The 13,326-nt window shown below is 52.4% G+C and overlaps 1 protein-coding gene across 2 annotated transcripts in view; it reads right to left on the minus strand.

Annotated features, from left to right (window-relative positions):
• Positions 1-13,326, minus strand: part of LAMC3 (laminin subunit gamma 3) — a 79,361-nt gene that overhangs the window by 8,810 nt on the left and 57,225 nt on the right. For both annotated transcript variants that reach the window (XM_039461527.2, XM_074394614.1), the window contains exons 18-24: positions 12,779-12,920; positions 10,889-11,094; positions 10,398-10,474; positions 8,724-8,858; positions 7,404-7,551; positions 5,548-5,697; positions 3,135-3,237 (exon numbers count right to left, since the gene is read on the minus strand). In XM_039461527.2, coding sequence (XP_039317461.2) covers positions 3,135-3,237; positions 5,548-5,697; positions 7,404-7,551; positions 8,724-8,858; positions 10,398-10,474; positions 10,889-11,094; positions 12,779-12,920 — 961 coding nt within the window. The remainder of the gene's footprint in view (positions 1-3,134; positions 3,238-5,547; positions 5,698-7,403; positions 7,552-8,723; positions 8,859-10,397; positions 10,475-10,888; positions 11,095-12,778; positions 12,921-13,326) is intronic.

Here is a 13,326-nt window from a genome sequence, read left to right on the forward strand (position 1 = left end):
AGGACAGAGGAGGAGGGAAAAGTGTCCGGAAATCTCGATAATGACGTTGCAGGAACCGAATGTTCTATTGACCTCTGAGCTCTCAAGCAACCAAGACAAAAAGGGAGATACTACAATTCTCTCTCTCTTGCTCTCTCTCTCTCTCTCTCTTAAATACAGGGTCTCACTCTGTCGCCCAGTGGAGAGATCTCGGCTCACTGCAACCTCTGCCTCCCAGGTTCAAGCAATTCTCCTGCCTCCGCCTCCTGAGTAGCTGGGATTATAAGCGCAACCACCATACCTGGCTAATATATATATATGTATATATATGTATATATATATATATATATATATATATATATATATATACGTATATATATATATACGTATATATATATATATACATATATATACGTATATATATATATACATATATATACGTATATATATATATATACGTATATATATATATATACGTATATATATATACATATATATATATATATATATTTTTTTTTTTTTTTCTGTATTTTTAGTAGAGATGGGGTTTCACCATGTTGGCTAGGCTGATCTCAAACTCCTGGCTTCAAGTGATCCACCCACCTTGGCTTCCCAAAGTGCTGGGATTACAGGTGTGAACTACCACACCTGGCCAAAATGTTACAACTCCCATAGATTTTATTATCCAATAAGAAGCAGTTTCCTTCTTTGTAAACAAAGAGGCTATTTCCTTTCTTTCAGATAAAATTCTAAGGGAAATTTACTTAGGTGCCGTGGCTCACACCTGTAATCCCAGCTACTCTGGAGGCTGAAGCAGGAGGATCAGGCCAGGAGTTTGAAACCAGCCTAGGAAACAGTGAGACCTCATCTCTACAAAAAGGAAAAAGCTTAGCTGGGCACGGTGGCACACACCTATAGACCTAGCGACTTGGGAGACTGAGGTGGAAAGATCACTTGAGGCCAGGAGTTGAGGCTAGAGTGAGCTATGATTGCACCACCGAACTCCAGCCTGGGTGACAGAGTGAGACCCCAACTCAAAAAAATATTCTAAAGGAAGTTTATCATCAAAAGAACTGATTACAGGCTGGATGCAGTGGCTCATACCTGTAATTCCAGCACTTTGGGAGGCTGAGGTGGGTGGATCACTGGAGGTCAGGAGCTCAAAACCAGCCTGGCCAGCCTGGTGAAACTCTATCTCTACTAAAAATACAAAAAAAAAAAAAAAAAAAAAAAAAGAAAAAAAAAGCCAGGTGTGGTGGTGGGCACCTGTAATCCCACCTACTCAGGAGGCTGAGGCAGGAGAATTGCCTGAACCTGGGAGGCAGAGGTTGCAGTGTGCTGAGATCACGCACTGCATTCCAGCCTTGGCAACAGAGTGAGACACAATCTCAAAAAAAAAAAAAAAAAAAAAAAAAAAGTACTGATTACAGTGGACAAAGTCGAAGTCAATTTTTAAAAGAATGAGGTCTTCTAATCTTTGGGGCATAGTATTATAGAATTGTTCTACCCAGAAATTAGATCTGCTTTGCTCCTTATATGCAAAATTGGTGTTTCTCAACATGTATTCTGCGGAGCCCTAATTTTCCACGATGTTAATAAACATTAGAGGGAAATATCAATTAAGTTTAAAGTGAAGCAGGTTTCTGTATTACAGGCCTTCTCAGAGCCTTTAATATTCTCAAGTGTTCTCTGTAAGACCTCAAGAGGATGCGGCAGTAAGAGACAGTTCCTAAACGTATTTGATCACAAACCCTCTCCTGGCAGCACGTATCATAGGCTAGGAGACCCGGGGCCACACCCTGGGGAAGACTGCTCCACAGTTCACTTCATGAATTTTCCTTTTATCCTAAGCACCAACTGAGCACAGGCCAACTAGTGGCAAGAGGGGGTGTCTCTAAAATGGGATCGGCATGGGGAAAAGAGCATGGGGTTAGAGGTTTGAGGTTAACCCCTCCTGTGGAATATGGGAGCCGTGGAAGGAAATTTCCATCTACTACATACAAGAGCTTTCTGATTCTCAGACCCCAACAATGAGAAGGTGAAACCTTGGACAGCAGCGAGCCCCCGATGGTTGGAGATAAGCAAGCTAAGAGTGGATGGGTCCGCTGCCAGGTGTGAAATTTGCAGCAGATGACTTTCAGACCTCTTATAATTCTAACGTTCTAAGATGCTAACATTCTGTCATTATGAATCGTTGAATGTACCTTTTTCTAAATATGACTCTAGCTGCTTAAACACATGTGGCCACGCCTTCCCCATAGGAAGCCCCCAAAAGGTGGGTGACTAGGGCTTCAAGCCACCAGGAAGCTGGGGTCAGGAGGCACGGACCAGCCCACCTGCTGCCCCAGATCAGGTGGGTCCACACCTAGAGCTCCATCTCTTCCGGGCCGTGGGCAGGGTTGGGAAGGAGGCCACAGAACCGAGACAACAGCAGAAGCCTGGCTTCTGGCCTCAGACCCCAAGAAACATCTGGGGGTTCAGAGTACGCTCCTGCCTTATCCAGCCCATTGGATAAAGAGCCATAAATAAAGGTGAGGGGGCTTCTCTCTGTAGCAAATTGGATATCACAGAAGCTTATCACACAGACCGACACTTGCAGAATCGTAATATTTGCTGGCTTCTATTCCCAGCTCAGCTCGGACCCAGCGATGAATAGCAATTCCTTTCCTCAGTCTACCCATTTGCAAAATGGGGGCACTTGGGCCTATTTTCCTATGGCTCAAGAAAGGTCTGGACTGGCATGAACCCATAGCCCCTTCTAAAGAGAAACTCCATCCTTCTCATAGCCCCAACTCAGCATTGGACCAGGACAGCCATATTTGTACCAGGTAACTAACTGGTGCCCGGGCCAGAGCGGACTTGACCTGGGTGGGCAGACAATGACGTCAGAGTCTCCTCCTACTGGGTTTTGAGGGCTCTGCATGTGGTCTGATGACCAGGATGTACGGGAGAGCCACATGGGCATGTCCTAGTTGAGAGGTCTATGGGAGTGGGCGGGATCCTGAGAGGTGGAGGGAACAGTCCTCTTGGCTTAATGAAGCCCACAAGACCAGACTCCAGTCCTCCGCAAGCCTGCCCTGGATGAGGCGACAGCTGAGTGGCTGTCAGGGGCGTTTGTGTATCACAGAGCCTAGTGGTCAGCCAGACACACGTACCTTCCAGGTCAGCCAGCAGAGTCCTGGCCCCCATGACGGTCACTGTGGCAGCCCGGACTGATGAGGAAGCCTGGGTCAGGGCAGCTCTGGCCTCCTGGTGCAGCTGGAGAAAGACGAGGAGAGGCTGGGCGCTGGCTCCAAGGAGCAGTGCCTGGGGGCAGCTCAGCAGGCACCAAACCACATACAGGTGCCCAAAACATCACCAAATCCTTGACTCTGGGTCACACTGTCCACCAGGAGCACCTGATCTGTGTTATTACACAAAAGTTGAATGCTGACAATCTCTCAAGCAGATACCTGTTCCACAAAAACCCTGAGGAAAACTGGAACACAAGAATTAAAGGAACGAGAGCACCTGTTCTGTTAGCCAGGCACAGGGGCTCATGCCTATAATCCCAGCACTTTGGGAGACTGAGGTGGGCAGATCACTTGAGGTCAGGAGTTCGAGAGCAGCCTGGCCAACATGGTGAAACCCTGTCTTTACTAAAAATACAAAAAAAAAAAAAAATTAGCTAGGCGTGGTGATGCATGCCTGCAATCCCAGCTACTTGGGAGGCTGAGGCAGGAGGATGGCTTGAATCTGGGAGGCGGAGGTTGTAATGAGCCAAGATTGAGCCACTGTATTCCAGCCTGGGGGGCATCAAGAATCTATCTCAAAAAAAAAAAAAAAGAAAAAAATAACACTGCTTTATCTCAGCAAGTGGATGCGAAAATCACAACAAATCTATGATACCACTTCGATTTATGGAAACTCAGTTTTTCTTCCTCACTGCCACTCAACAGGACTAGATACTCAAAGAATTTGGGTTTGATGAATGAAATGAATTAATGAGTAAACAAAATGTGCTTCACCCACACACAGGAATATGACTGAGCCTTAAAAAGGGAGCAAGTCTAGATCCAGGCTGCAATGCAGGTGAACCCTGAAAAGATGACGCTAGCAGGAGGAAGCCCGACACAATCAATACATATCACATGGTTCCGTTTCTGCGAAAGAGCTGGACTGAGGAAATCTACAGAGACAGAAAGCAGACTCAGGCCTCGGGAGGGGAAGTGAGGAGTGACTGCTGAGTGGGCACGGGGTTTCTGTTACAGGTGGTGAAACGTTCTGAAACTAGACTGAGGTAAAAGTGACACAACGTTGCTACGTACTAAAAGCCATGGAGTCCAAAATGGGTAACTGTATGCCCTGTGAATGCCACTGTCGAAAGAATAAATAAGTACTAGAGTTCGAGGAGCCACCTAGCACTGCCTCAGCCCTATTCTGATTGCTGTGGGGCAGGGCATCAGTACACACTGGGGCCTGGCTCTGACTCCTGGGGAAGTCACCTCTCTTCCTGGCATCCTCACCCTGGATAAGGGAGTGGCTCAGATCAGCAGGTGCTGCCCCGGGGCCCCAGCAAAGCCAAGCTCCCCAGTTAAGCACCGGGCACCGGGCTCAGCCCTTCAGATACGTTCTCACACATCACAGACGGCCCCCTTATCCTGTCTTTAAAAGGAATGGAAGCCAGACTTCCATTCTTGCTCCTGTAATCCTAGCACTTTGGGAGGCTGAGGAAGGTGGATCACCTGAGATCAGGAGTTCAGCCTAACCAGCACGGTGAAACCCCATCTCTACTACAAATACAAAAAACAGTTGGCTGGTGGTGTGAGCCTGTAATCCCAGCTACTCAGGAGGCTGAAGCAGGAGAATTGCTTGAACCTGGGAGGCGGAGGTTGCAGGAGCTAGGATCCCGCCACGCACTCCAGCCGGGGCGACAAAGTAAGACTACATCTCAAAACAATAAAAATAAAAAAGAATGGGGCTGAGTGTGGTGGCTCACACCTATAATCCCAGCACTTTGGGAGGCCGAGGCAGGTAGAATGCTTGAGGCCAGGAGTTCGAGACCAGCCTGACCAACATGGTGAAACACTGTCTCTACTAAAAATACAAAAAAAAATTAGCTAGGCATGGTGATGCACGCTTGTACTCCCAGTTACCCTGGAGGCTGGCACGGGGGAATCATTTGAACCGGGAGACGAAGGTTGCAGTGAGCCGAGATCATGCCACTGCACCACTGCACTCCAGCCTGGGCAATAGAGCGAGATTCTGTTTCAAAACCAAAACCAAAACCAAAAGCAAACAAAAATATCTAGAGAATGAACTAATGAATGGAGGCATGAGCGAGAACTATCCCAGGATGGTGTGGTGGCCCGGGTGCTGCTGCTGCTGTCCTCTGTCTGTCTGTCCATCGCCTCTTCTCTGGGTATCAGGGTCCCCTCCTCTTCCTCAGGCTGTGTGTTTTGCAGGAGGTACCAGAGGGATGGAAAGAGCTACTTCTGCCCTTCTCCCTCCTGCAACCCTGAGCCCAGATCACCTTCGGGATAGCCCCAACCTCTCCCAGGCCCCCTGCTTCAGAGCGCAACAGCTGACCTGTGTGAGGGGCTCTGTTTTCTGCAGTGCTGCCTGGGCAGCAGCCTGGATGGCTCGGGCAGCCTCGGTGGCCAGGTGCTGTCTTGATGCAACTGTCTTCTCCAGGGCCTTCGCCTTCAGGCCCAGGTCTTCAGCCCCCAACTTCTGAGGCTGCAGGGAGACAATGGGCTCAGCAGGAAGGGTAAACGCTACCTGGGGGAGGTGCCCTGCTGGGCTGAGGCCACAAGTCTTCCCCTGGCTGCCAGCCGTGAACCCAAGCCCCCTGAAAACTGGTGAGCCTACCTGATGCCCCAGGTAGCTCAGAAGCCCCAGGGGCAGGAATAGCAGGGGTGAGGCTTTGTGTGGACCCCAGGAGGCAGAGGGGCCAGGGCAAGAGGAGCCAGGCTGGAGACTCCTCACCTGAGGCTCAGATAACAGCTCTACTAGCTTCTAGCTGCATGGCCTCCAGCGACTCAGCTAGCCTCCCTGACCCACACTGCCTCACTGCAGACCGAGAATGCCTCCCCAGCTCCACAGTCTTGAACTAAGATCTGGGGGCTGGATGGCTTCAGAATGCAGAATCTTCCAGACTTTAGAGAAGAACTATGCAGGTCCTACATATGATCTAACACCCTCAGGGGTGTCGGAAGCAGAGCCTGGGCTCAAACGCACTAACGGCTGTGCATTACTCTTCACATGGAATGGGAGAAGCAAAGACCTCAAATAGGCATTTGTATAAGCTGAGTTCTTTTTTTTTTTTTTTTTGAGACAAAGTCTCGCTCTGTCACCAGGCTGGAGTACAGTGACACCATCTCAGCTCAGTGCAACCTCCGCCTCCTGGGTTCAAGCAATTCTCCTGCCTTAGCTTCCCAAGCAGCTGGGACTGCAGGCGCATGACACCATGCCTGGCTAATTTTTTGTATTTTTAGTAGAGACAGGGTTTCACTGTGTTGGCCAGGATGGTCTCAAACTCCTGACCTTGTGATCCACCTGCCTTGGCCTCCCAAAATGCTGGGATTACAGGTGTGAGCCACTGCACCCGGCCATAAGCTGATTTCTTTAATGTTCAGTTTCTGAGTTTTTTAGGATTTCAGGGTTACTGAATTCCATAGACCCAATTCATGCAGAGGTGATAGGTACAAGGTGATTGGTACAGAGGGGCCGGCCGGCTATTCAGTGCATTGCTCCTGAATCTCTGCTCAGCTCCCACAGAAGCAGCTCTGACATAACCTAGTGGGGAGTTCCATGTGACAGACTGAGGCTCAGGGAGGGAAAGTCCTCGGCCAAGGTCACAGAGCTGGAGTGGCAGAGCTGGGATCGCATCCCAGGTCTGTCTGATGTCATTGCTAACGTCAGTGTAATGGGAAGAGGCCTCAGCCTTGATATTATCATCAACAAAGAATGGTCGAGCTCCACCCCGTAGCAGTTTATATCATTTGACTTGGCTGCAATATAGTTAAAAAGGAGCTATACAGCTACTGCCTCTGCCTGGGCCCCAACAGTTTCTCCAGCTGCTATAATTTTATTTTCTTTTTTGAGACAGAGTCTTGTTTTGTCGCCCACGCTGGAGTGCAATGGTGCAATCTTGGCTCATTGCAGCCTCTGCCTCCCAGGTTCAAGTGATTCTTCTGCCTCAGCCTCTCTAGTAGCTGGGATTACAGGTGTGTACCACCACGCCTGGCTAATTTTTGTGTTTTTGGTAGAGATGGGGTTTCATTACATTGGCCAGGGTGGTCTCGAACTCCTGACCTCAGGTGATATACCCGCCTGGGTCTTCCAAAGTGCTGGGATTACAGGCTTGTACCACTGTACTCAGCCTCCAGCTTCTATAATAGATCCCCCCAACCCCACGGATCTCTGAGGGCAGCTGAGCTGACCAGGGCTCCCAGGGCAGCCAGTGAGGCCAGGTGTGGGGCTGTATCTGCGCCAACTTGCTGTACGGTGGCCAGCACGCTTTCCGCTTCAGGCAGCACCTCTGCCACAGCCATGTCCAGTGCTTTCTGGGCCGCCTGGACCTCCTGGTACCTGGGAGGAAACAGAGGCCGTGGAGCTGGAGGCAGGACTGGCCCTCCCCATCCCTGTCTGGGCCCCGGCCCGGAGCCCTTGGTTTGGAAAGGCCTCTGCCAACTTCCCAGGCAGAGCAGTCCTCTGCAGGGCCCGCACAGCTGCCTTGGAAAGTGGCCGCTTCTCTGCAGCTTTCAAAGAGCCAGACGGGCTGTGAAAGGGCCACATTCTTGTTCCTGCATCACTCAGTTCAGCCACACTTTGCTGAAAGGGCTCTGCTTGGTTTCCACTCAAGAATCACATGTTTGCAAATGTTTGGCTCTTCTGGGTGAATGGCGAAGAGGAAAATGCCTGGTGAAGTGGGGAGCACAGTGGCCCTGGCCCTGGTCCTGCCTCAGCCATGCCCTTCCCAGTGATGCTGGGCACATCCTCGCCACTGATGAATGGAGGGCCCTGGGCTGTCAAACCTCTGTGTGCCCTTTTGCTCTGACCGCCTGTGTCTATAACCAACCAGCTAGGATGGGGTTTCCATCCTGACCAGCTGTCCACACCTTGCCCCACCCATTCCTCCCTGACAAGGGCACTGCTAGGGTGGAGGCCCCTGGCTTCCTCTCCATCCCTTCCCCCTTTTTAGAGAGCCAGTGCCCTGCCCCTGGGTGGCTCATGTGACTGGCTCAGGGCTGGACACCCGATCTAAGCAGAGTCAATCTCATTCTCATTTGGGAACGCTCAGCAAGACGCTGGGGAGTGTCCACGGACCTTTATACTGAGAGGGACAGAGGGAGTCACTAAAGCAGAGAAGCAAAGCTGCCTGGTCCGCAGAGGCAGAGAAAGAAGCTGGTGCCATGGAGGAGCTCAGAGGAGCTGCCCTGGGTTGGGGCGCAGGGGCTGGGGCGCAGGGGACACTGCAGAGGGAGAGCGAGGGATCTGTTGCTCTGGGTTCTGGTTCCTGTCCCTTCTCTTGAGAGGCTGAGTTGCTAGGCACAAGTGGTTACTGCGACTCACCACCGAGTGTGCCCGAGACCCTGTGGCCCCCACTCCGAGCGGGATACAGACCCAAGACACCCCAGACACCAATGACGAAGAATACCAGGACTCAGGGGAGCCGGTTCTGGAAGCAGCAGCCTCTGGTCGAGCCCTGTCGGCTCCAGGAGGCCAACGCCAATTTTCTAGCCACACCTGGGGGGCCTCACCTGTCCTCCAGGTCCCACTGGGTCTCCAGGGCCACCCTTCCCTCTAGCAGACTCTGGAGAAGCACGTAGCTGGTGTTGGAGACGAGCAGGGCCCTCCGAGCAGTGGCGGCGATCTTGGCAGCGGCGTGTCTGTGGCTGTGTGAGGACACCCACCTGACCGTCAGCAAGGGCTCACACAGAAGGGGCCCAGGACCAGAACTACACCCCCTGTGACCCAGGCCTCCTGCTTCCCCAAACAGAGGACAGCCACAAAGATGGGGACTCCTTTTCCACCTTTCTGTGTGACACACTTTAAAGACTGATAGGAAGCGTACTCCACGCCCTGTTCCTGTTACATGGAGTTTGTGACTGTTGTGTTGACGTAAGGATTAATAGGACCTTTTCTTTTCTTTTTTTTTTTTTTGGAGATGGAGTCTCTGGAGTGCAACGGCGTGATCTCAGCACACTGCAACCTCCCCCTCCCGGGTTCAAGTGATTCTCCTGCCTCAGCCTCCCAAGTAGCTGAAATTACAGGCTCGTGCCACCATGCCCAGCTAATTTATGTACTTTTAGTGGAGACAGGGTTTCACCATGTTGGCCAGGCTGGTATTGAACTCCTGATCTCAAGTGAGCCACCCGCCTCAGCCTTCCAAAGTGCTGAGATTACAGGCGTGAGCCACCGTGCCCGGCCTTAAGCTGCTTCTTAAAGGCAGTAGATGAAACAACCCTAGTGTCTGTTAACAGATGAACGAAGAAACATGTGGCAGTTCCATACGATAGAATATTATTTGGCCATACAAAGGAGGGAAGCACTGGTCCATGCCACGGCGTGGATGAGCCTTGAAAACACTGTGCTTAGTCAAAGAAGCCAGTTGTAAAAGGTGATACATTGTCTGATTCCATTTCTATGAAGTGCCCAGAATAGGCAACTTTAGAGAGACAGAAAGTAGAGTTGTGGTTCCAGGGGCTGGGGAGGTAAGGAGAAGCAGGGGGTGGTGGCAAAAGGGTCCGGGGATTTGTTTTTGGGATGATGAAAATCCTGACCAGGCGCGGTGGCTCATGCCTGTAATCCCAGCACTTTGGGAGGCTGAGGCGGGCAGATCACGAGGTCAAGAGATCGAGATCATCTTGGCCAACATGGTGAAAACCCGTCTCTACTAGAAATACGAAAATTAGCTGGGTGTGGTAGCACATGCCTGTAGTCCCAGCTACTTGGGGGGCTGAGGCAGGAGAATTGTTTGAACCCGGGAGGCGGAGGTTGCAGTGAGCTGAGATCACACCATTGCACTCCAGCCTGGGCGACAGAGCAAGACTCCGTCTCAAAAAAAAACAAAAAGAAAATTCTAAAATTGGTTGTGATGATGGCTTTGCAACCCTGAGAATATAGGGAATGCACTGAATTACACAGTGTGTGAACTCTACCCCAATATAATAACTTGTATATTATACAACTGTCACAAAGAGAAAGCCAGCGGATGCTCTCCGATGCCTTCAGTCAACAAAGCTTTGCCCCCGACATCTCCGGCCTTGCGCTCACCTTGCCCGCCCTTCCCCTTCCTGGTGACACTGCCCCCACCAGGCAGCTCTTGTAATATCTGATCCCGACTCCCGGCTGGGGGCACCTGTGGGCTGACTGTGACCCTGGAACCCCCAGAGGAAGGGCCAGGCACAACCTCACCATGTCTTGGGACTCACCTCCGGGCGAGGGCACGGGCCTCTGTGGCCAGGTGGCTCCAGTTGCTGGGCTGGCCAGGCCCTTCCTGAGGAATCTCCTGGAGAAAGAAGAGGAAGAGAGGCAACTGACAGCCTGTCCCCAAAGGGCCAGGGCCGTATCCGGCTCAAGGGTGGGGCGGCACTGCATGGCACCAGCACTTTTGTGAATGCACAAAGCTGGGCACAACGTCGGCATCCAGTGAGCGGAGTCCCGGGACGCAAAAACAGCAGTAAGGACGCTGCCCACCGCTTGCTGCGCATCCAGTCTCCTCGGGACACACCTCGCCCTTTGCAAACGTCCCCTCCCTGAATCCCCAGAGGAGGTGCTGTGTGATCCCCATTTTGCAGCTGAAACTGAGCCTCCCAAAGTGGGGAGTCATACCCAAGGTCACCAGGTCACTGGTGGGGCTGAAGCAGGGAACAGCGCCCTGGCTTGGTGTGTTTGGGTTGGTGGGGTGGGGGCCCTGGGATACCAGAGACTTAAGGATGGCAGCTGCATGTAGAATCTCCTCTTCCGAGGACTCCAGCACTGCCTCCAGGTCTGCCAGCTGGGTGCAGGTCTTCTGGGCTCCGGCGTGGGCACAGCCGGCACCCTTGCTCAGCCTCTGCAGCTGCTCCCGGGCAGTCTTCACAGCACCCTCAAGGCCTATCATCTGCTCCAGGAAGGCTTCCCGAGCCCCTAAAGAAAGCCCACAGCCCAGGGGTCACAGAGTGGTGGAGATGTCACCCGAAAGCCCCCACCCCTGGGTCCTGTTCTGTGCCCACCATTCCCCAGGCATCAGCAACCCAAACACCAACAGGTAGTCCCAAAGGAAGAGCCCCCAGTTTTACGGATGCAGGCTGAGGCCCAGGGAAGGCAAAAATGACCCAAGGTCCCACCCACAGCAAGTCAGCCATACATAGGGACCGGGAGGGACCAGGCCTTCTGCGAGACCCCCTGCTCCAGTAAGCTCCAATTCACACGGTGGCTCACACGTGGGCAACTGAAGACATGGTATCCGACAGCCCCTATGTCCACAGTGAGTCCTGCTAACAGGTTCTCAGCTCGCCTCTGTCTGGCTGCTAAAGGAGCATAGCACTTACACATGTGAAACTTCACAAAGTAATCCAGTCCATTTCAGCGCCATTTCTAGGTCCCAAATTCCTCCTGGCTTTAGTGATTTTCCTTCCTTTTTTTTTTGAGACAGAGTCTCGTTCCATCACTAGGTACCAGGCTGGAAAGCAGTGGTCAGGCCTCGGCTCACAGCAACCTCCGCCTCCCAGGTTCAAGCAATTCTGCCTCAGCCTCCCAAGTAGCTGGGACTACAGGCACGCGCCACCATGCCCAGCTAAGTTTTGTATTTTTAGTAGAGATGGGGTTTCACCATGTTGGCCAGGATGGTCTCGATCTCTTGACCTCGTGATCCGCCTGCCTCAGCCTCCCAAAGTGCTGGGATTACAGGCGTGAGCCACCGTGCCTGGCCAGTTCCCTCCTTTTTTCCTTCCTTCCTCCCTCCTTCTCTCTCTCTTTCTCTCTCTTTTTTCTTTCTCTTTCTTGTAGAGACAAGGTCTTGCTATTGCTGCATTGCCCAGGCTGATCTCGAACTCCTGGGCTCAGGCAATCCTCCTGTATTGGCCTCCCAAAGTGCTGGGATTACAGGCATGCGCCACCACACCCAGCCCGCCTTTTTTCTTATTTACTCAGGTATTAGTATTTTCTTTTTCTTTTTTTTTTTTTGAGACGGAGTTTCGCTCTTGTTACCCAGGCTGGAGTGCAATGGAGCGATCTCGGCTCACCGCAACCTCCGCCTCCTGGGTTCAGGCAATTCTCCTGCCTCAGCCTCCTGAGTAGCTGGGATTACAGGCACGCGCCACCATGCCCAGCTAATTTTTTTGTATTTTTAGTAGAGACGGGGTTTCACCATGTTGACCAGGATGGTCTCGATCTCTTGACCTCGTGATCCACCCGCCTCGGCCTCCCAAAGTGCTGGGATTACAGGTGTGAGCCACCGCGCCCGGCAGGTATTAGTATTTTCTATGCGCTGAGCACTGTGCTGGGCTACAGCAGTGAGCGACACGCCAAGAGTCAAGCCACGGGGCACTCCAAGTCCAGCCTCTGGAGCAGCTCCTCGTGACCCCCTTGTGGAGGGAGTGAATAAATGAATGAGCCCGGCCTGTCTCACTGAGCTTAGAGTCTGGGTAAGGCAGGGTCATGGGGACAAGGACTGATATTAATAAAGTTACAGATGGGCTAGGGACATTGAAGGAAAGGCCCGTGGTGACCAGGTTGTGTTGTGAGAGCCCCCAAAGCATCCAACAAGACCAGACTGCAGGCGCTGGGGGCCTCCCCTTGCCTCCCACCCTCCCACTCTGCCCCGCTGTACCCGGCAGCAGGTGGGGGCTCTGGTAGACATCCCCCCGTGGCGCTTCTCCCTGCAGAATGTCTAGTGGTCCCCAGGGACTGCCACAGTCGGACCCTTGCAGCCACCCCTCCATCAAAGTCAGTCTGACCTTCAGTTTGGCTGCCTGGAGGGGACAGGGAAGAAAAGGCAAATGAGGCTGATGGTATGGAGGTCGGCCCAGGCTTCCTCCTGGCTACCTGCCACTCTCCCCGGGGGTTCCCTTCTCCAAATCCTCCCCTGGGCCTCAACGCTCAGGGTATGCCACAGCTCTGAGAGCCAACCCTGCCCAGCCCATGGTTGCTGCCCCTTCCCTTCCCACCCCCATGCCTTCTGCTGACAGTGCTGACCACTCTGCTGTCCGACCTCGGACGGGAGGGAGGGATGGGAAGGGACACCCCACAGGGATTTCTATCTGTCCTATTCACTGTGTCCCCAGGATGCTGCACCAGAAGGCATGCTATGGACACTGGCTGAGTGGGCTATAAACGTCCCCTAGCGGCCGGGCGCGATGGCTCAAGCCTGTAATCCCA

Source organism: Saimiri boliviensis, chromosome 2 (genome assembly GCF_048565385.1).
Source record: "Saimiri boliviensis isolate mSaiBol1 chromosome 2, mSaiBol1.pri, whole genome shotgun sequence".
NCBI classification, from domain to species: domain Eukaryota; kingdom Metazoa; phylum Chordata; class Mammalia; order Primates; family Cebidae; genus Saimiri; species Saimiri boliviensis.